This window comes from Semicossyphus pulcher, unplaced genomic scaffold, assembly GCF_022749685.1.
Source record: "Semicossyphus pulcher isolate SPU_LCO1_2020_fin unplaced genomic scaffold, fSemPul1.0.p SCAF_5, whole genome shotgun sequence".
NCBI lineage: Eukaryota > Metazoa > Chordata > Actinopteri > Labriformes > Labridae > Semicossyphus > Semicossyphus pulcher.
The window spans coordinates 17,963,763-17,986,713 of NW_027211726.1; the positions used below are offsets into that span (position 1 = coordinate 17,963,763).

Genomic DNA, 22,951 nt, shown 5'->3' on the forward strand with positions numbered 1-22,951 from the left:
TCCTGTGCTTTATATTCACTTAATGTAGATACACATGAAGGAATTGTTCTCACTGACATCAAAGAGTCTTTGTCTGTTGAGGGCTGTCAAAACACCTCTTCAGACCTCTGTGGTTTAGTTGTAAAACAATAAAACGTGCATACTTTAAGAGGTGAATCATTTTATAGGCACTGTAAAAAGCTAACATTAAGCTTTATGGATACAGTTATCCTAGAGTGTTGCACTTGAATGTTTTTACAAAATGAATGTGTAAAATTTGGCGCAAATTGGGAGTAAAGCTTTGAAAAATTAGAATCAACATTTTAGCAGCCGAGCATCTAAGACGAGATGTTCCTACGTCCCACCACGGTGTGTCACGCTGCAGTGAAATCCTGAAACAGATGCTTTCATGTTGTGCTGTTTCCGCTTTGCTTGAGCCAACACTTACTATCATTTTTAATCTGTTTTATGACAAGTGTGTCAGCACAGTGGCAGAGCTGTCTTCTAACTCCTCCGGCACCACAATAATCCATAAAGATTAAGAGTTTATTTCCTGAAAGGGGAAGTAGCTCTGCAGTGGGGAGGCCCGGGGCAAAGGCTACAACATGATAGCCTCATGGTTGTGACCACACAGATTTATAATGCTGTCACTGTTTTATTGTGAAATTTTGACTCGCGCTGCATTTTATTGTTGGTAAATTCAACTGATAAATGTGTTTTTATTGTTGTTTACTTGTCTAATGCGCTGCTTTTGAATTGGTGAGTGAATGTGTGCCACTGTTGCACCATGTAGGTCACATGATCGTCACAAACTTTATGAGTAAAATTGACAGGAAGTGGCAGGTGTCACTTTGCATTACTGCACTGAATATCAGCAGAAAGTTGCTGCTGTTGGTTTAAACAAAACCTGACTCATGTTTTTGGAGCGGTTAAACTGGTCTTTCTCATCTCAGAGTCGTGTTTGTTCTGTGTGTTTACTCTGTGTGTGTGTGTGTGTGTGTGTGTGTGTGTGTGTGTGTCATTGTTTGTTGGTTCTGACCACTTGTATGTATTTTGTTTTAACAGCAATCACCTGACACTATTCCCGGACCGAGCAGTGGACCTACCGTAAACAAGGTACACACACGCACACACACACACAGTCACACACAGTCACACAGGTGATGTCATCCTTTTAGTTTTGCTGCGGAGCCAAAGTCTGTTTGTTTAGCCCCAATACAGATGACATCAGTGGTGATATTACCTTGGGCTTTTTCCAAGTGTGTTTCACTCTCTACACACACACACACACACACACACACACACACATGTCATGCATCAGTGTGCGGTTTGGCAAATATTTCAGTGCTGCATTCTGAAAAGGCCTCAGGGCTTCAATATTTCACTTTCCACATCTCTATTCTTTGAACTTCTAAAACATTAGCTGAAGAATAAAATCAGGTTGAGATGAAATAAATGAACATCTGAAGCCTGATTCATGTGCACTGCTGTTACCTCTGTGCCAGAAATCATTATACTGTGGTATTTCAATAGATGTCACTCTGTGTTGTAATAGATGTGAAGCCATTACTGGTAAAAACATCTTGCTCATGACAAACTAACTTGGTAGATGCTTTCTGTAATATAATCTTTGCTAACCTCCTTTTTTTCCCAAGCTCAGTTTTTATTAGAAGACGTTAACCTGAAACTGTTTACTAAGAGTTCATTAAACCTGGTGTCTGTAAGCTGGACCAATCAATAATCTATGGACATGAGTCGGGGTGGTGGTGACAATGAGAGGTGCTGCATTTTGTATTTTAAGTTTTGCTGACTCTCCTCACTTTGTTATTCCATCCATCCATTAAATGTCCCCCTTATCCTGTTCAGAGTCGCGAGGGGGCTGGAGCTTATTCCAGCTGTCATTGGGCGAGAGGCGGGGCACACACTAGACTGATCACCAGTCAATCACAGGGCTGACACACAGAGACAGACAATCTTTCACGCTCACATTCACACCTACGGGCAATTTTAGAGTCGCCAATGAACCTAACGAGCATGTCCTTGGACTGTGGGAGGAAGCTGGAGAACCCGGAGGGAACCCATGCATGAAGGGGGAGAACATGAACACTCCACAGAGAGAGGCCATTTTGTGAGGCGACAGCGCTAACCATTGCACCACTGTGCAGCCCAGATTTGTCATTACTTACATTATAATGTGACTTATTCATCAGGTACTGGTATCAGGTATCCAGGTACTTTGTTAGAAATTAAACCAACTTGTTGTAAAAATGAGGATCAGTGACTCAGAGTCACGGCGCCGGTTTAACTCAGAGGTTAAACTGCATGCCTCATGTACAGAGGCACAGCCCTCAATGCTGTGGACCCGGGTCCAACTCCGATTGTTGGCCCTTTGCTGCATGTCATCCCCACTCTCTCTTCCCTCATTTCCAACTCTATTCACTGTCCTAATCAATAAAGGCTAAAGCCAAGAAAATGAACTTTAAAAAGCAACAGCACAGGACATACATCTAAGATTAACCGTGTGTATCCCAAATACACTGCAAATACAAAGTAATCTTCTCATTTGGAAGTTAACTAACACCTTCTCTTGAAAACAAACACATGTATGTTTACATTCTGTGTTTCTCGCCAAAGCTCAGTGTGCATAACCTTGAGGGCCAACAAAGGCAAAACACCTGCTATGTTTACGTTCATATTTCTCTCAGCCAGCAATCTTTTTCCTTCCTTTATCTGGAATATTTCTTCATGCAATAATAACGTTAAACCATCTGCAATAGTGCCTTTAGGCAGCCATGTGCCTTTACTGTTGCATTTGTGTCTTTTTGCAGGTGCATGAAATGCAAACGAAACAGAGACACGCTCTTAAGAACATCACTCTATACCTCCACTCGTGGTCAAAGCTCCACAGGGTACCTTTAGGGCCTGTGTCCACTTAAACTGTTTTTGACGCTAGCAGCACCCGCAACCTCAATTTTGCTCTGTGTGCTTAATATTTGCTATTATTCACGGAAATTTTACAAACAAAATATAAAAGAGGGAAAGGAATCGTGTCCAACGATAGAATTAGCTTCACCCCTGCCATTGTTGTTGACAAAGTTGATAAATAATGTCCCGCCCCTTCTTGATTTTGATTGGTCGGTGAGGGAGGAGTGACATTGACGAGCGCGGTAGTGTTCCAAAAGTTGAACTATTTTCAACTGAGAGCGTTGTGAGCGCTGCGACAAAAAACAGCTTAAGTCGAGGGCGTTTTTGCGCTGAGGACGCTGAACTACATAGGCGCAGTGGACACAGGCCCTTAATGCTGCAGTGCATTGGACCATTTATCCAACACACGCTCTGCCATCCTATTATAAATGTCAATAGTAACTTGAAGTGCTCTCATTTGCAAAATCGCACCCTTACAACCGAAAGGCTCGGCCGTAGACAAAGACATTCTCATGTTGTAACAAAATGTGAATGGAGCCTGGGATGTGAATGTGAATGAAACAGAACAAGCAGCCCGTATAAACAGCTTAATTGAAATAGGGTCTTAAACACCCAGGCTTCAATAGCAGGATTATTGCAGAGCGTGAAGACAAAGTCAATGTTTCATTCCTCAGGGGGGAAGAAATCGAGCTGTCCTTGTGAGTCGGTCAATGACAGCTGCATGTAGCCACACTGCCTCTCTGCAGACTGTTCTGTGGGATTTTTGTCATTTAAAGTCCCATTTAGTGAATTAATGCAAAAATAAATGTTTATATCTCTCTGCGTGTGTGTCAGTCTTGTTCCCAGAGTTTCCCATGTGCGGGTCGGACTGTGAGGAACGCCTTCCTCTCCCACGGACCGTACCCGGCCAAAGACAAGATACACCTGGCCAGGATCATACGGTACACTTGGCTCTGTGTTTGTGCGTCTGTCTGTGTGCAGGGCTGAATCGATGCGTCCGGTGAAGCAAAAAGTCTCGCTCACCCGTCAACGTTAAGCCTCTTTCTGATTGGCCCGTCAAGTTGTTTATGCAGTAAGACGAGCAAAGTGTGACGTAGACGCTCTGGGAATACATGCACTCTCTTGTACAGTACATACAGTAAAGATGCATGCAAAGACATATAAACATCTGGGCACCTCTATAAATAGACTCTCTTAACTGTCATACATACACAGACACGCATGCACGCACATACACGAGGAGTTTAGCAGGCGTAAAGTGTTCAGTGTTTCAGAGGAAAAAGGCTCACAGAGAACTAATGAATAATCAATGTGTATTGATTCAATAAAAAACACAAGCTTTGTGCCGAGGGACGACGTGCATGTGTATTTGCATGTGTACCAGAACACTGTGTGGCTGAAAGTGTGTGTGTGTGTGTGTTTTAACAGGCGTAGCTATGTGGGTGTGGAGCTGGTGCAGTGGCTGTGCGAGCAGTGTGTGTACGTGCGCTGTCGGACCACCGCTGTGCGCGTCTGGCAGGTGCTGCTGGAGCTGGGAGTCCTGCTGTCTGGTAAACCCACAAACACACACACATATTCACACACACACACACACAATAACATGCACGGAGGTTGTATTGTGCGTCAGAATTTATATACACTGTCCAGCAACATCGTCAATATCAACACAGCTGAAAAAAGACAAATGTGAACCTCATGGTCGGGCAACTTTCAACAGAATCAATAGATTAATTTATTTCTACTTGTGCACCTACAACATCCAGATTTGATTAATATTTCTGTATTCACTAAACTGTGTTACATTCTTCATAGTACTTAGAACTACGCTCAGTATGCCGTGGATGACACATCCTCTTACAAAGGGTTTAATATTCAAAGGCAGTTAATGTTTCTTCAAAGAATGAGCAAACCTGATCCTCTTTAGGCCGCCTGCTTTTGGACATTTGCTCCGATTCAGCTCATTGGTCTGACTAATCCACAATAGCTGCTACAAAGAGTTTATCCAGGTTTTATTGTCGCTTCCTTGTCTCCTCTCTTCCTCTAGACCTAAGAAGTGCCTGCTATAAAACCCCAATGTGGTTTATAGCGGACAATAAACATTGATTCTTTTGATCAATCAATGTTTATTGTATCAGTTCACGCTCTCGTTTTATTGCACGTTATAACATCATACAGGAAGATAAGACTTGTCCTGCCTCAGATCTGTAGGAAAGAATTTCACCCACTTTGAAAATCAATTTAAATTTAGTGTAATCAGCATGGATTAACAAATACACCATCTGTTCTTTATGGCTATTATTAAATAGAGAAGCAGCGTGAAGGATTTTCTTCTTCATTTAATTATCTATAATACAGTGAATATTCAGTTACAAAACGATGGACTTGTAAGTATAATTCCTTCCATTAATTTTTTAATAGGAGTGAATATATCATCGTCCTGACTCGTGCGATGCAATTATCGCCAGGCTGGCGCCAAATATCGATATTTTAATTTACAAATATAAGGAGCTCTAAACAGATTTCCCTGCGAGTTTGACTCACCGCGTCACTACTTCATGAGTGCTCGCGGTGGGGCTTATGACATGAATGAGGGTAACGCGAACAGAAATGAATTAGCTGAAGATGAAGTTGACAGCAGGATCAAAGAAGAAGGAGACAGCGGGATAATGTTGGACGGAAGTGAAAGAAGTTAAGAGATGCAGCAGCCACTTTCAAACCCAAAGTCCTAATATGTTTTTACAGTTGTTCTATAGTTCTGATGATTTTCAACCTCAGTCCTATTATGCTATTAAGGGGAGCTAATGCCATTATTGGAGGACACTATCCGCTTCTCCAATGGGCCCTGGAAAACCTCCGTCAGGTGACACATTTTACGTAGTCTGGCGGAGGTTTTCCAGGGCCCATTGGAGATTTGTTAAATGATTTTAATTAGATTTTAAATTAGACTAACTTAAAAATAATCTTGATTTTGGCCAAGTCAAAGGAAATGCTAACCTTACAGGTAAAATAGCTTGTTTCATTTAAATGTGAGTGGTGAATACCCACTTGTGGATTATCTGTGCAATGCTGTACATGTATCATTCACCTTCCTCTCTGTAGCATAGACGTGTTGATGTTAATGCAGGACAGGTGAGCTTACATAATGTCCCTCCAAACTGTGTACCTTCATCAGGTATAATTATAAGTTTCCACACACACTATGAAGACCAAGTTAATAAAAGTAGTGACACATTGTCACTGTGAAAATGATAAAGAGGGGAAGATGTTTCCTCTCATACTGATCGTGTGTTTATGTGTCTGTTCTGTCTCCAGTGGACCAGCGGGTGGTGTTTTCAGACTCAAACTCTTACTACCAGTTCAGCTTTGAGGAGTGTGACTCCGCCTCCTGTGAGTTTCGCTCCAATGAAGGGGAGTGGCCAGAGGCGGTTAGGCTCCTCCTACAACTCGCCCCGTACGTCCAGTTCCGCTCTGGAGGCGGGACCAACAGCCCGTAAGTGTCCATCAAACTGTGATTGCAAGTTATGCTGTGATAGATGTGCGGTAGAGCTCTCTCTTTTTACACAAAAAATCAAGTTTGGACGGATGAGAAGTAGCACTTAGTTTGTATTAAATGGAACATAAGCTATGTGGTATAATCCTTAAAGGGCCAGTTCGCCAATTTTCAACCTCAGTCCTATCATGCTATTATGGGGAGCAATCTAGGACGCTTGCCTCCGTCATGTCTCGTTCAAAATCGTCAGGTTTGAAATGTAGACTGCAGACCTGAAGATTTTTTAGACGATCCACCGGTATATTCTCGTCATATTTTGAATTCTGTACCACTGTGAGCCGTTGCCTGCAGCGAAAACGGTAGTATTTCACTCCAGTGTCTCTCGCTGGGCCGTTCCTTTCAGAGGGAGGGGCGCAATGCACGCTGGGTGTTGTAGGAATGTAGAATGGGCGTAACCACGAGCTGTTTGTACGACTTTCTCCACAGCTATGGCGCCAATTTCAAATATTATTGCTTCTATCGATTACAGAGAACACCAGCTTTGACTGACAGTTAGTTTTTCCAGTTGCTAGTTGCTCCTTTAACTTAGTTTATCTTGTAAAGTTAATATGGTAAGGTTCACTCTTTGGCTTCGCTGCCTCACTTGAGTTCCTAGCAAACAGGTTTCTTCAGATTAGCTGTAAGACAGTTTAAATAGAAAAGAAAGTAAAACTTGTTAATCCATAAATGGTTCACACATATAACATTTTAAAGATGATTTGCAGACAGGATTAGGGCTTAAACACACCTCTCCAGGCTACACTTGCATCTTTGAAGATGTTTGCATAGCCTCTTTAATCATACTTGCATGTACAACTTGAATGGCCCAAAGCTTTACTGCAAAGAACAGACTGTTGTGTTTAAACACTGTGAATAGAAAGTTACTTACATGGAAGATTTAATGTTATTACTGTTATAATAAAAGGGTCCTTTCAGAAGTGAAAATACACCCGGGATAATATTGGTGATATTTATCTGTTGTTATGACAAGTTAGTAGTTGCTACTGTTGTCCCAGAGTCTCTGTCTTTAGGGCCAGCGTGTTAAACTTTTGCAGAATGTAGATCATAGTTGACGGAGAATGCGAGTTGTGCGTGATCTCCGTTGACCTGAAGAGGAAGCTCATTGCTCTGGTGAAATATCAAAGTTAAAGTGACAGTGTTTTCCGTTTGGGCTTAAGATTGAGGTCATTTGTCCGTCTGATCATTTACCCTGAAAAGGGACAAGTGACGGGGCACGATTCGGTGGAAGTTTGAAAGTGCTCGCTTGCAAGTGCATTGCTGTTTTGCAGCGTAATACACACACACACACACACACTCAGCTCTTCCTGAAATCCCAGCGAGAAAACTAATCTCTATTCAGTTTTAAATCCTCAATCTGCTTATGAGAGAGACATGTGGAGGCGCACACACCTCCACATCCGGAGAAAAAACACACTCCTGCACAAAACTTGACACATGATGCGATCACTGATAAACATGACACAGGCTCAGACACGCACGCACACACATGCTCAGACGCACACATGCAGAGCAGTGTCAGCCAGAGTTCCCTGCCTTGCTGCTCCTGTGTGTGGGATTCCTGCTGAGGCTGCTACTGAACTCAATCTGTCACTCAGAGGAAGAGAGAGAGTGAGACGGGTAACGGGGTGGGGACGGGGAGGGAAAAAAAAAAAAGAGTATATATGCAGAGCGAGGGAACGAGAGCACGCGTCGACACATTCATCTGCGCGCCGACTTCAAAGGGCGAGCTCACAGGCACGAGGGAGAGAGCACGACAGCGCGGGGGATTGAATGTCGTACCTACTTATATAAATCTCATGCATCATACTGTACCTACTCCTGTGTTCTCCATCAGCTACTTTATGTACAATATAGTGACTGACGTGCGTTTAGAGGCACTCAGCAGTGTCTCCACAGGTTGGTGCAGAGGAGAGGACGGGTTATTGACGTCTGGTTTTATTATAAAGTGTTTATTCTCGCTCATACAAAAGGATGTAAAATATATCTGTTATCATGAACTGTTTGTACATATGTAGTTTAAATGCAGGACACTAAATCGGCTCAATATTTTTACGTGCCGTCGTGCAGTCGGTCCCCTTTGCAGATTAGACATGAGATGAGATTTAGCATTCAGCACTCTCACTCTGTCTGTCACTTTGACCCCGCTGCTGTCTGTGTCTCTCTTTGAATTTCACACCTATTCTCTGAAGGCATCATCCCTCTCTCGCTCTCTTGTTGATGTAAAGCAGAGTAGTCGTAGCTGTAAAACACCTGATGTAACTGCACCGGCTGCTTCCAAGAGACTTGCTGATACATTTGTTATTATACACTAATACTTAACTTAACGTTAATCCTCAACTCTTGTTGTAAAAAGGGGATAAAATCACCTGAAGGCAAATATAATGCATTAATTTAAGTAAAGTGTTGGCAGTGTGTGCTGCCTGAGATCATTTGAACCTGCACATGTGTAGAACTCATCTTAAAACACCTGTTGTAGTCTTGTTCAGCGATGCTTCCGGCTGCCTCAGGGTGAAGAAACCCCTCTGTACTCGCTGCCAAGTCTAATTCTATTTAATTTGTAAAAAGGAGAAAGTGGCTAATAAAGTGCAACTCAAATAGCATTATTACTTTCATACTTCTAAGAATATAATAATTAATCTTTATTTATATAGCATCATTAAAAACAAGAGTTTACAAAGTGCTTTGACAAACAAAGCAAAACAGGAAACTCTGTAGGCGACAAAAAGAACCCAAACAACATGGCCAACACGGCGTATGTCACATTCGGTATAAGCTTCGTCTCAATCCTTTGAAGGACGCAGACTATGAAGGATGAGTCATTCGTAGCCTGTGTAGGCCGCGAAGGCCCAACTGAAATGAGACGGTCTGGTCTACGGAGGATTTTCCCTTGTGTTACCAAACGCTGCTCCTGTCACCTAGCAACAAGTTAACCTATGATTTTAAAGAGAATTACTTTAACGTCCCCTTTCGTTTTTAAACGTTTATATCGCTAGCTAATCGACTGAGTTGAAACTAAAAACTTACATTAAAAGTGTATTCCTCAGCCGTTTAAGAGTCCGCCATCTAGTTTGAATTGGTGCACATTGAATCACAGGATATGTTGGGCCACGATGGATGCACCCGATGGATCCTTCGTGCCCCGGGAAAAGGAGGACGCACACAGCTACGGTGTCTGTTCTGTGTCATTCTAAACAGGTGTTGCTAAAGGGTAGGGTCATCTTCTATTGGCCAGTTAAAATTAGTTTTTTTAAAGATTATTATTTAGCCTTTATGGATCGGACAGTGACAGGAAATGTGGGGGAGAGTGGGGACTATATGCACCAAAAGGCTGAGGGTCGGAGTCAAACCCAGGTCTGATGCTGAGGTTATTTTTGCCTCTGTTTGTTGGGCGCACGCTCCACCAACTGAGTTAAACCTGCGCCCACCAGTCAAGATAGGTAATGATATCCGAACAGGAGACACGTTATCTGATTGGAGCAGGTTTCTTATCCTGAGCTTACGGTGCCAGCGCGTGCTTTGGAAGAGAAAATGAGTACAAGTTCTCTAATTGGAGAATTACATGATTTTAAAGGTGCAGCAGCAATAATACAAATGCAGCCAGGTGTAACTGATGCTCATGCTTCTTATGAATTATGGCTTTTACTGTGGTTTAATATAATGAGGCGAGCATTAAACTGATACACGATAAGGCAGCATTATCAGACTGCTTTTCCTCCTCCTTGTGATTCCAACTTAAGCAAAGCCTACAAACAACAGGCCGCTAATGAAATGGGTTATCTCTCCTGCATCGTGTGCGGAAGATGTTTCTTAGTGTGCGTCAATCATTTTGTGTAAACACTGCCAGCACGTCTCAGAGGATTGCTGCGTCTGAACAATAATACTCACTGCAAGGCACACCGAGGTCATTAAAGTTGATTAGTTTGATGTTCGTTGTTCTCTGCAGTGCTCATCGGGAGGAATGTTGTTTTGTGGAATACGTTTAACAAGAATCTCATGGTTTCGAGGAGGAATGGGACTTCAACATTCACTGTTGTTGTTAATTTAACAGAGTGAGTCAAACATTAACATACAAAAAACCTTCTCTCAACATGTCTCTTCTTCTGTCATTCCTTTTCTCTCACCAAATCCACTTCAGCTGAATGACCTCTATCTCCCTCTCCCTCTTTGCCTCATGTTACAGTCTGAGCTAAAACGTGCATATTTAGTGCTTTTCAGAAGAGCTGTGTAAGGAGAAGGCATTAAAGTTTAACTATGTCCTGCACACGGGACCTGCAGCAGAGGTCACCACATCGTTTCCGTCTAAAATATATTACGAGTCGAGGTTAGCTTTCATGTGAATCAATAGTGGAGAAGTTCATGTTTGGATAAGAACGTCATCCCTTCGAGCAAACTGTACGCACTCATGTCAGTCGTTTGCCGTTAATGCGTTTCATACAGCTTCCAGCTTTACATGAAAAACAGGGGAAGGATGTAGTAACATGAGCATCTACTCAGTATGTAATCCTATAAAATAAACCTGCAACATTTTATGTTTAAAGTGGTAATCTTGAAGATTTATACATTTCTGTTAAGTCATTATCTATCGCGGAATGAGGTAACACAATGGTGAGCCTATGGTCCACTGATGAAAGCCTTTGCATTAGCAGTATAACGGACTGGCCGTCAGTGGCGACTCTCGCGGAAGAAAAAATCACAAGCGGCGCCCAGTTAGTGACACGTTTTCCATCACCCAGCAGTGGTTGGTCTGCCAGAGAGGGTAGGCGGAGCTAAGCGGCTGCTTTTCTGGTCTCTTTAAGTGTTGCGAGTAAACAGTAATCTACTATGGCTGAACAAACAAAGAAAAGATGGATGACTACAGATACAACTTCAAAAATAAGTGAAAATCCAAAGAAAAAGAAACAAATTCGACGCTCAGATGAAGGCAAACAGTCTTAAAAGGAAAGCGACCGTCAGCGAGGAAAATCAAGAGTTACAGCTGGAGCCAACTGTGGACGTCACACATGCAACACTGTCTGGATATCTGGGACGTGTGCTCCCGCAATTACCGTTTATCGCCACAGGTGCCGCCAAAGAGAACGAAACTGAGATCTTCAAGATTACCGCTTTAAGAACAAATGTTCACATGTAGGTCTGTGTACTAACAACACAAACAAAACTACCTTACAATAATGTTTAATGGACAACAGCTGAAACCTGAAGTACTGTTATTACTGTGTATTTGATTATGTAATGTTAATGAGTTTCAATGATTATATAAAAGCTAATGTTTTACTGCATGATGGTGTCAAAACAGTCACAAGTCCCAAACCTGTGTACTCTCCAGAGGCCCTCTTTTGTACCCACGTTATACTGCGTATTATATACATTACATTACCTCTATACATACTCTCCCTCCATACATCTATTGTTTGGTATAGTCTGATTTGGTGTCAGTGAGTAACAATCAACCTGCCAGTTTCCCTTCAGTCTGCTTATCAGTGTGCAGGAGGTGCAGAATTGCCAGGAGCTTAAATGTGACACCTTGGCTTCAGAGGAGAAAAAAACCCACTTGCTTGCTCTGCAGGCTGCTCTGATCCAAAAAGGGCAAAAAGCCAAACAGACTCTGCAGAACGCCGAAGGAACATTTTGGATAGAGACGAGGGCGACCAAACAGTGACTGGTTTTACACAGATTATATTCTCCTCCTCCACAAAATCTGCAAGCCTTTCATTCTGTGTTCAATTGGCAGCATTCAAATCAAAAGTACATCTGCATTTTCAGGAGGTAGATGAAAATACGTCGCTAAATTCGTCCTGCATTAGGAATCTAATAAACCCGGTGACAATGCAAACTGGTAAGCTTTGAGTGGGATCTGTTCTACTGAATCACAGAACATGACTGCACATGGTCGTGGTGGGAGGCGAGCACCAATCATGTTAATCCTCTATCAATACGGCTCTGTGCTGCTTAATGATCGGTGACACACCTCCCACTGTGCGGCTCCTGCAGCTCTGGTGAGTCACCAAATTGCCAAACTGAGCACCAGCTGAAAAAAAACTAATGAGCTTGACGAGAATAGATTTAACATGATGAATTAGAGTAGACATTGAACATCTCGTGAGCCACAAATGGACAAAACTCCCAGCATTCAATTGCAAAAATAATGTTCTGTTTTTCATCCAGACGTTTGAGCATCTTTTCCTTATTTTAAAGGAGAGTGGAGGGAAGTCTTTTTGGCCATAAATACTAAAACGAAAACACAAACAACTAATCTTTCAAAGCTTTTATTTTGACAGTAATGGTATTTTATTGTCAGCATTCTTTTTAAGGGGGGGTATTTCACGGGGTAGCTGGTGCTCTGTGCAGGCCCTCATACAGCCTCTGTCTCAGTCAGCTCTGTCCCTTTAAGAAACCCCGCCCCTACTAGCCCGCTTTTTTTCTGATTGGCCAGCTCTCCGAAGCCTGCTGAGGCTGCACTTTGTGACGTCACAAGCTGTGTCCCAATCCAGGGGCTGCAGCCTTCAAAAGAACAATCCACGCATGCTCCATTCGTAGCCTGCGTCGGCCGTTAAAGCCGAACGGAAACCCTTGCATCACCAAACACCGCTCCCGTCGCCTAGCATAGCTAACGTTGAGTAAGTGAAGTGATAATTTGTTACAAGGGCCCTTTTGTTTTTATAGACATGTGTAACGCTAGCTATTCGATTGAGTTGAAACCAAAAACTTTTTACATTAAAGCGTTTATTCCTCAGCCGCACAAAAGTCCTCCATTTCGTTTGAATTGGCGCACAATGCATCTTGGGATATGTTGGGCCTCAAAGGATGCACCCGATGGATCCTTTGCGGCCCGGGAAACCAAGGACGCATTTGTCGGCTGCTTCTGAAGGAGCCTTGGGACAGCCTTCGATGCGCTTCTGTGATGCAATCCGCCTTCAAATGCGGCCTTCGAAGGCTGCAGCCCCTGGATTGGGACACAGCTGCAGAGTGCAGCGTGTAGAAAAACCTGGCGTTCACAGCAGCCTGCAGACGCAGCTCAGAGGCCTGGGGATAACTCCAACATACTTTTACCTACAGATCTAAAACTTCACCCACGTTTAGTCTGAACATCCAACATTGTAACATTGTATATATGTCTTAAAATTAAAAGAGCATAATACCCCCTCTTTAAGGCATCTGTTAGTCCACTTGCCTTCGTCTCTCTCTCTCTCGCTGTCTTTGTGTCAGAGCTGGGAGCTAACGTGTCAAGCTGAGGGCTGCATGTTATCACCATCTCTCCTGCCTCTGCATCTATCATTCCCTTATCAGATTACAGTGTACGCACACACACACTAAGCCACACCGGGTTCATCTTCTTTCTTTCTCAACTATTACTAGCACCACTGGGATCGGTTGATAAAATCCAAATTGTATGCAAATGGGTCCATGTGTGTGTGTGTGTTTGTGTGTGCGCACGCACAGGGGGGTGAGGCAGAGTGTGTGAGACCAATCCAAAGAGTTTTTTTATAAGAGTACATATTAGATGAGGGGCCCTCGGGTGCGGCGTTGAAGACAAACCGTTCAACCTCGTGTTATTGCTGTGGGAATAATGTCGAGTTTACCCCCAAAACAACTACCTGTTTATACAGCAAACACACACACACACACACACAAGTGTACACACAGATGCACCCAGACTTAGGAAAAATAAATCCCAGGCAGGACGAACACATTTATATACATTCTGAACACATGTTCACACAGCCGCAGCCTTGCCGCACACACACACACACACACACACACAGTGTCACTGACATCAATAGGAGGGTGTGTCTGGGAGCTTTTTTAAATGAAACCACATGAAAGAGAGACGGGGGGAGCAGAGAGAGAAGCTGCATACAAAGTCGTACGAGGCGGGAGGAACTAGAAAGACAGACGGGAGGGGAAATAAAACAGGCAGATACGACTGTGTAGAAAAAAACATATAATATTCACACAGAAAATAACCTCATCTACTGCATTGTCTATTATATGTATGGCTGCAATAGCTAATTTTACTGCTATTGCTTTGGCTTATTAATGGTCAAAAAATAGCGAAAAAAGTTCTCAGAAACCAAACGTTATTGATATTTTTACTTGTTTTGATTGATTTATTTTGGTCTCTGACACACCAGGGAACAGCCGGTAGGAAGTCACTCTACGTTGGATGGAGTAATGAGGTTTCTTTATACACCGGGTGAATTAAAAAGTGGCTTTCATTCAATCAATTTAAGATAAACAAAGATCCTCAAGTAAGACCTTCCAGCTGAAAGTACAGTAGCTGTTTCTTGGCTGTAGTTCTCCTCTGCGTATACCAGGGGGCAGCGTCCACAGGACCAAAGCTTCTTCAGGAAACTGTTTGATCACAATAATGCACTCGTTAAGTTGGATGTAAATCTGTGTGTGTGTGTGTGTGTGTGTGTGTGTGTGTGTGTGTGTGTGTGTCCACCCCAGGTCAGAGGAGGACTCTGAAGGCAACAGGGACATCTGCAGTGAGATCCTCCAGATGAAAGCTCTCGAGAGGCTCACTTCTACGGTCAGTGTGTCTAAAGATTAGTTAATACAACATCCAAAACTGCTGCTTCATGACAATGTTTCTTTATTAATCATTTATACTTCTTGTGTCTTGTCTTGTCTTCATGCCTTTTCTCCTGCAGGTACAAAGTGAGTTGGCGGCTGCACTTGCCCGCAAGACTCGCAAAGCTTGTAAGTATACATTTAGTCTACTTTTTTACCGCACTATGAAGACTCCAAAGACAAACGTGCAGAACGGTTACTGATCACCTGATTATTGTTTTTTGTGTTTGTTTGTTGCAGTATCAGAGCAGGACTCTGAGGCGACAGAGACGAGCCAACAGGAGCCTCGCACGCCCAGCGAGGAGAGCAGCCCGGTAAAACACACACGCACACACACACAGCAGCTTTTCAGAGGAGATGTACGTCTTTGAAATGTTTCTTAAATACATGCAAAGCTGCTTTTGTTTAAATATTTACTCGTCCTTGCTCCTCTACAGTACATAGGGTACGATAAACAGCTGTTGTAACCAGATTGCTATAAAGGCTGAATACGACCAATACTGGCCGATTAAAATTTAACTCCATCATCATCCATATCAGCAGATCATAAATATTCTGATTACCTCGCTCTCTTAAAGGTCACTGAGTTCATATTGTGTGCATGTGTGAGTGAATGTGTGTGCGTGTGTGTGTGTGTGTGTGTGTGTGTGTCTCTGTGAGGATGAACGTAGAAAATGAGGTCAGAGCAGCGCAGTGGGAGGCCTGTTTGCTTCCTCGTCCCATCTCTGTACAGTGGAAACTTCTTTTGCTCCATCAATTATTCATTTCTGATTACACCAGAGAAGAGAGGGGAGAGCAGAAAAAGAAAACACTTAAATATAACAGATTTTGAACATTATCTCTGTCCGAGGTAGATTTATTGTGTGAAAAACACCTGCAGTCGTTCCCCATGATCTGTGTCTGTGGGGGCGATCTGTGGATTTCTGAACTCTACAGTCACCTATATTGCAAATTAACTACGAAACTATGCAGCTAAGAGTGACAACAAAATCCCAACATGAGTGCAGAGGATCTTATAGACGAGGACACTTTTTATAGTGTTTTGGTCGACTCAGATATTCAGCTGTTTTTGTTTTAGCCGAGCAGGAGAGCAAATCACGCGCTGAGAGTTTACTCCTTTAATATATTTACAATCAACACTGATGGGACATCTACACAACACAAGATGAAAACTCCCGCCAATTTGACATGTCTGTGTGGGGCCTCTCTCTGCATGGAAAGGCCCACTTCGTCCGAAATGGAATTCGAACCAGGAACCTCCTAGCTGTGAGGCGACAGCGCTAACCACTGCACCACCAGGCAGACATCTTTTGTTTTGTATATTGCAGACAATTTGCAGCTCATTGAGATGTAGGGCTGCCACTAATTACTAGTTTTCTATCGATTAATATTGACTATTTTACCGATTACTTGATCAATCTAAATGATTATTTTCTTCAATTATTACACAATTATTCAAACGTAATTGTTTTTATAGCTCTCCGAACACAAAGACAAGTGCTCAACATAATGGCAGACGAAAAATAAATAACTAGTCATGGAAGCCCTACATGTGAGAAGCGCAACATGCACCAACACACACACACACACACACACACACACACACACACACACACACACACACAGTCAATCAACTTGAAACACCGGTAAGCCCAGATTTTAGCCCAAACATTTTATCAAACACTGATTCAAAGGAATTTCTAAGGAAGCAGGCAGACGACTTTATGGCTTCATGAGAGTATTAAACCGCTATGAGGACATAAGATATTAAAAAGCTCTCCCTACTGATGTCATCCAGAATAGCGCCTGTGTGTTTTCTCTTCAGGTGCTCGTGCATTAGCGCCAGTGCTGAAACTTTGCACAGAGGTACAAACCAGCTTTTGTTATGTGATAATCTGAAGTACTTTCGAAGCCCTGTGCCTTAGGAACCTCTCACTCTGAACCCTGCTGCAACAGAGTCCCACTCTGCTGCTGCCACCGCCATTTTTAAAACTGCGGTTTGTTGACTGGAGCTGCTCAGCTGACCAATGACTTGAACCAAAAACAATGAAAAACTTTGCAACGATTTAGACGTGATGTGTAAAGAAGGCTGAAGGGAGAAAAGAGCCATGAAGACCAACCACTGATCCTCATCCTGTGATCGTTTTGGGAGGTTTAGGAACCACTGCAGATTGTTGTGGTCACATGATTATTTGTTTAGTTTATCTGACATAATGAGAAGGAGGACGATTAACCCCTCATTTGTTTAATTTCAACTCCAGGGCAACTTAACTGCACTTGAGTCTAATTAGTTTCAGTTTTCCTTCAGCCTACTGGAAGCTTCAGTTTGTCGTGGGTCTTGAGAAACAAGCGCTCAGAGTAAAATTAAGGACACAATGGGAGAGAGAAGGAGATAAACAGAGACAGCCTCACGATACAAACACACACAGACAAAGACGGGTTTATCTCGCTGTGCTCCGCGTCTGGGACAGGAAGCTGAAAACAGGTTAACAGGAAGTAGAAAGGGACAGGGGCCGAGGCTGTGATATAACGTCTGCGTGTTTGTGTACGTGGGTATGTCACCAGATAAGAGTTGAAGTCATTAGGGGGGTTTTTCCTAGTAAACAAAATGAAGCGTGGGAGTATGCCATCATGTTCTGCATGTGTGTGTGTTGATGTGTGTGTTGGCCTCTGGAGGAGCATGGCAGCGTGGGATAGTCGAGCTCACAGAAAGGGTTAAACAGCTCTGAGCCAAGTGAAATACCCCTCTCTGCCTCTTCCAAGGAAAATAAACAGACCAAATGCCCATCACTGGTGATAACCATCATAGTAGCTGAACCCAAGGGAGCACACTCACATACAAACACAGACACACGGGTCTATCCAAGGACAAAGCCATTAGTTTCTCTCGTTTCCTGCAGCTCTTTGAATTAAATGTGTCTCCTTTCTCTTTCTCTTCACGTCTTTAGGTCTTATCGTCTTCTTGTATGTCCTGGTCTTTCCTGTTTTTAAAAAATCTCTTTTTTCCCCTCAGAAATATTTTCATTGAACTAGTTTTAACAAAAAAAACAAAAGTATACGAGGGATCTCTTCCGTCTCTCCCCATCTATTAGCCGAAATTTCCTACTGAAATAAATATTTCAGCTCTGGAGTAAAACAGGAAGCATCTGCAAGTCGGGGTTTAAAGGGGCTTTTTTTCTTTTTAATGGATATCCTCATATTTTGAACAGCAAAAATAAGTAAATAAAAGAAAAGGTACAGACAAAACGATAAATAGATCATAAAGCAATAAAAGAGAGGAAAGAGAGAGGAAAATTACGTCTTGACTCGAAGTGCTTTAAGAAAAGTCCCCACACCTTCTCAGATGTTTTCTTGAGCCACTTTCTATCTTCTTCATCGGGGCGACAAAGATTGTAACACACTTCTAAGTCTGAACTGTAGATGGGAGGAGGCAGACAGACACACACACACACACACCCCCATAACACACACTCTTCCCACTCAGACACACACCCCCGCCCACTTACACTACTAATCACACACACTCACTCTTCCTCAGCCAGATCTTCTGACACAGAGCAGTCAGACTGAGACAAAGAGAGGTGCAACAGATAGAGGGAATTACACACTGTAATAGAAAGAGAGAATAAGAGACGAGGGAGAATTAGAGAGAGAACAGAGAGAGCTGGGATTACATCTCGCTCTCCTCGCATGGACAGAAAGGGGCAGCTGAGAACTTGTCGCTGCTGCAGCTTTTAAACTTCTTCCACCATGTCTTGGGACTGTGGGTTGAGATATGTCTTCATGCCCCCTGTGTTGCAGCTGGGCGGGGTGTGCACGCTGCGGGATGGCGGTGGCAGCAGCAGCATCGGCGGAGGGATGGGGACCGGGTGCGGCCGCGAGGATCTGACCAGTAGACTGGGGCTGGAGGCCGTTCAGAGGCTCGCAAAGGACGGCTGCCGGCTGCTGCAGAACCACAACTACAGGCTGCCCGACAGGAACCAGGCGGTGAGTAGAGGGGGTGATGAGGGGACTTTTATTTTGAAATGTCAGTTATATCAGACAGCAAATTTTTGCAGGAAAGATTTTGTTTTGAGGTGTTCAAATGTTCACTGTGTAATCTGCAGAGCAAGTTGTTGCTGGTGCTTTTATTTTGAAATTTGATCATATCTTGGTTTATTTCTGCAGAAAATATGATGTTTGTTCTCTTTTTTTAACCATGTAATCTGCAGAGCAAGTTGTGGCTGGTGCTTTTATTTTGAAATTTGTTCATGTCAGTTTATTTCTGCAGAAAATATGATGAGGGTTGGTGAACTTTTCTTTTTTTAACCATGTAATCTGCAGAGCAAGTTGTGGCTGGTGCTTTTATTTTGAAATTTGTTCATATCAGTTTATTTCTGCAGAAAATATGATGAGGGTTGGTGAACTTTTCTTTTTTTAACCATGTAATCCGCAGAGCAAGTTGTGGCTGGTGCTTTTATTTTGAAATCTGATCATATCACATTTTATTTCTGCAGAAAATATGATGTTTGTTCTCTTTTTTTAACCATGCAATCTGCAGATCGAGTTGTGGCTACATGGTTAGCATGAGTAGAGAGGGAATGGGTGTCATTATGTGGTCACTATTGTCGTCACTTTTAAGATCACACACACACTTCAGGTCTGAGTAACTCGTGGAGTAAATCCTCATCAGGACCATCCTGATCTGAGACACACGTGTACGCACCCATTAACAGCACGCACGCTCCCTTTCATACATAATCCGAGTACATGTAAAGTTATGATAGCAGATGCACAGTGTGTCGCTTCATTCAGATCACTTCAGATTAAACAACCAGCACTCCTCCAGCTCGTCTTATGTGGGTGTTAATAATGGCTTAGTGCAATGTGATCTCACACTCCTTTCACAGTCTGTCAAGTGCTGCGTGTGTGTCTCTGTTCACTTGTGCGTGTGTGTCTGGCGGCTAGAGCTTATAATCATGTGTTGGATTGTGTGTGCGTTCGTGTGTCTGTTCATGCACTGTTGGTGCTGTGGCAGGCTGAGTCAGTGTATGCACATAATGAGTGGGATGTTAGTGAAGCGTTGTACTGTATAATCCCGCTGTACAGTACACCTGAGGGCAGGAAACCAAGCGAAGGCAGGCTGATTTCATCCTCACATCACAACGCGTGTGTTTGAAGAGTCCAGTGAGCTGGGGTAGTGTGACTGAAGCTCAGCCTGTAGGGGATCTACCAAAGTACATATGACTTAACTTTCATTTCTAATATATGAAAGTAGGATTGTACTGTGCTGTGCTACTGTATGAACTACATAAGAGATATGTGTGTAGTGTTGTTAAAGCAGGAGTGTAAAGAGAGTTTAAACTCGTTTTCTCTCTCTTCAAACTACACTTAAATCTAATAAAGTATAATAGCCAGCCTTCTCAAACTGTGTAAGATGTCACAATGTGAACTAATTAGGAGGAAGAATTTCTAAGCCTTATGAATGATGATCACCTATATTTGTATTCTCTGCGAGAGCGTGTGAGTAAATAGGATTTTTACAACCATACAATGCAAATGATTTCCCAGAAGCACGCAGAGCCAAGCATTTTGTAATCCACAGGACTCTAGAAACTAGTCCAGATCAAGTTCCCAAATATTTTGTGCTCATTTGCAGGAGAATATGTAGAAATAGATCAAAAAGAAATGGTCTCGTCTTTGGTTTACATAAACAACTGATATAGCTTTAAAGAATCCTGTAGTATCCTGTAATAATTGATGTGACAGTATCGTAGAGTAAGGAAACAATGTTTTATCATTAGCTTTATATCTACTTTAAAGCCCCCTCCAGTGAAAACAGTGTTTAACCTTGTAAACATCTCCATGTGGTGTTTTTCATGTGCTACAAGACATATCAGGGACAACATAAGCAGTCATCTCCATCTGCTTTTAAACTGCAGTGTACCAAGGACAGGCTGAACAACAGGTTTTCAGATTGGCAGGTTTGAGACATCTCAAACCTAAGGAGCCAATCACATTAATGGGCGGGGTGACGCTATGCATATCATTATGTGCAACCCTGTACCTCAAGCTGTAACTGTCATTGTCATTTTTGCAATCTCACTACTGACTCTAACGTTAACGTTACTACTGCTAATTACCTACATTTCAAGCTAGCTAAGTTTCAACAAGTTGCCACTAAACAATGGCAGAGTGTTTTGGGGGCAATTTGCATAGTGGGCGGGACTATGCAGATTGGGGAGTTTATAATGAGGAAGGAGGAGGAGATGCCTTGGGAGGATTTTTACAAGGTAATTAAACGTATTTAGCAGACAAAACATATCAGACACAATTTATTATTTCAAGCAGAGCATTTTATGTCTTAAAACATGACAGGAGCTGGTTTGAGATTTGGGGAAAACATTGCATTGAATGAATGCTAAGAGGTTTATAATTAAAGATGCCCATGTATTCAGAGATGTCGCTCTGCACACACACTGTTGCATGGTTGAAATTAACACCAGAAGGGATGCACTTCTCGGGTCAGACAAAACAGAAAGTAACATCCTATCAAATGTGTTTTAAAAGAAGCAACATGAGCCGCCCATGTATGAGTAGTCAGTTTGTCATCAAATTATCTCAAAAGCTTTTATTATTGTGTGATTTTAATATCAATAAGATAAAAGGTATGTAATAACAGCATGAGCAAAAGCAGGAAAAGTCATTGATTTGTGAGCTGAGGGTTACAAAGTATGTTTATGCGCCTCCCACACCCCACAGGGATGCTTATTTCTTATATTGGACTGTGTTGAGTCATAAAAATCATCAGTGTGGTCTATAATCATTTGTGTGCATGTGGACGATCCTTGTCAGTGATCCCTGTTGTGCAGCTTTGTCATATTTTGCCTGATCATCGTGAATTCAGGCTTCATGTGGCAGAAACCAAAACCAAGCACACAGCTCGGTTCACCGCTCTCCTTTATTGGGTTGTCATGGTGATTTTTTTCTTTTTCTCTCCAACGACAGACAAACTGGTGTGAGCTGTTTCCATAATCACTCAACTCAAACTGTGTTTTTTAGTGTCTTTATACTATACCACAGCTCCACCTGCATAAGGGATTAAATAAGGTCACTACATTACACTATATTACACTCTTTATATGTGCGAGTGTGTGTGTTTGTGTGTCTATGGTTGCAGATTATGTGCGCTGCTGACCTGAAAGCATTGTGTTTTCATTTTCTTATCCATTATTTCCAGGAATCGGGCCCAGAGCTATCACAACACAGATATGGCTCTGTCGCTATCAGCACAGACACACACACTGACACACACAGGAACGGGAAGGGAACACAGAGTGCTTCCTTTAGGCTTTTCTATGAGGCCCACCTTTCCTCTGCACAGTTTGTCATATTTTGCGTGTGTGTGTAAAAGTAGAGGACAGACAGACTGAGTGAGACGCCGAAAGGGAGAAAAGTCCTGACTTTTTTAGAGATGCTTTTTGTCATCCTTTCCTTCTTTCTTGTGCACACATTGAACTCTTTCGATGTGTGTGTGTGAGAGAGAGAGAGAGAAAGTGTCCTCGCCGTTTATGACCCCGTGAGGGACACAGCCAGTGCATGTCCACTGCTCTCTATTTTCTCCTCCCAAATCTCAAACCTCCAGAGCGTGAAGTCTGACCATTCAGAGGCAGACACAGAGAGAGACTGTGAGAAGAGGAAAGGGTTTCCAGGAGTGTAGAGAGGACACAGAGAGAGGGGAGGGGAAGGGTGGAGAGGAGGTGGAGGTACAGATGGTTGAATTGAAGGAAGGGATGGTGAGAGGTGGAAGGAAAGAGACCGACACACCTGCTCTGAGATCTGACCTCAGAGCAGCAGTTATGGAGGTTTGAACATACCTGACATGACAGTTTAATCTTGATCTATGGCAGCATGGAGAGTCGAACATGACCTATGACCTGCTTATGA

General features: G+C 42.8%; 1 protein-coding gene across 1 annotated transcript in view; it reads left to right on the forward strand.

The window, feature by feature from the left end:
* Positions 1-22,951, forward strand: part of rapgef5a (Rap guanine nucleotide exchange factor (GEF) 5a) — a 61,021-nt gene that overhangs the window by 11,281 nt on the left and 26,789 nt on the right. Inside the window, exons 2-9 of the mRNA XM_069680943.1 lie at positions 1,045-1,095; positions 3,739-3,845; positions 4,333-4,454; positions 6,217-6,394; positions 14,903-14,984; positions 15,106-15,154; positions 15,266-15,339; positions 18,827-19,012. Coding sequence (XP_069537044.1) covers positions 1,045-1,095; positions 3,739-3,845; positions 4,333-4,454; positions 6,217-6,394; positions 14,903-14,984; positions 15,106-15,154; positions 15,266-15,339; positions 18,827-19,012 — 849 coding nt within the window. The remainder of the gene's footprint in view (positions 1-1,044; positions 1,096-3,738; positions 3,846-4,332; positions 4,455-6,216; positions 6,395-14,902; positions 14,985-15,105; positions 15,155-15,265; positions 15,340-18,826; positions 19,013-22,951) is intronic.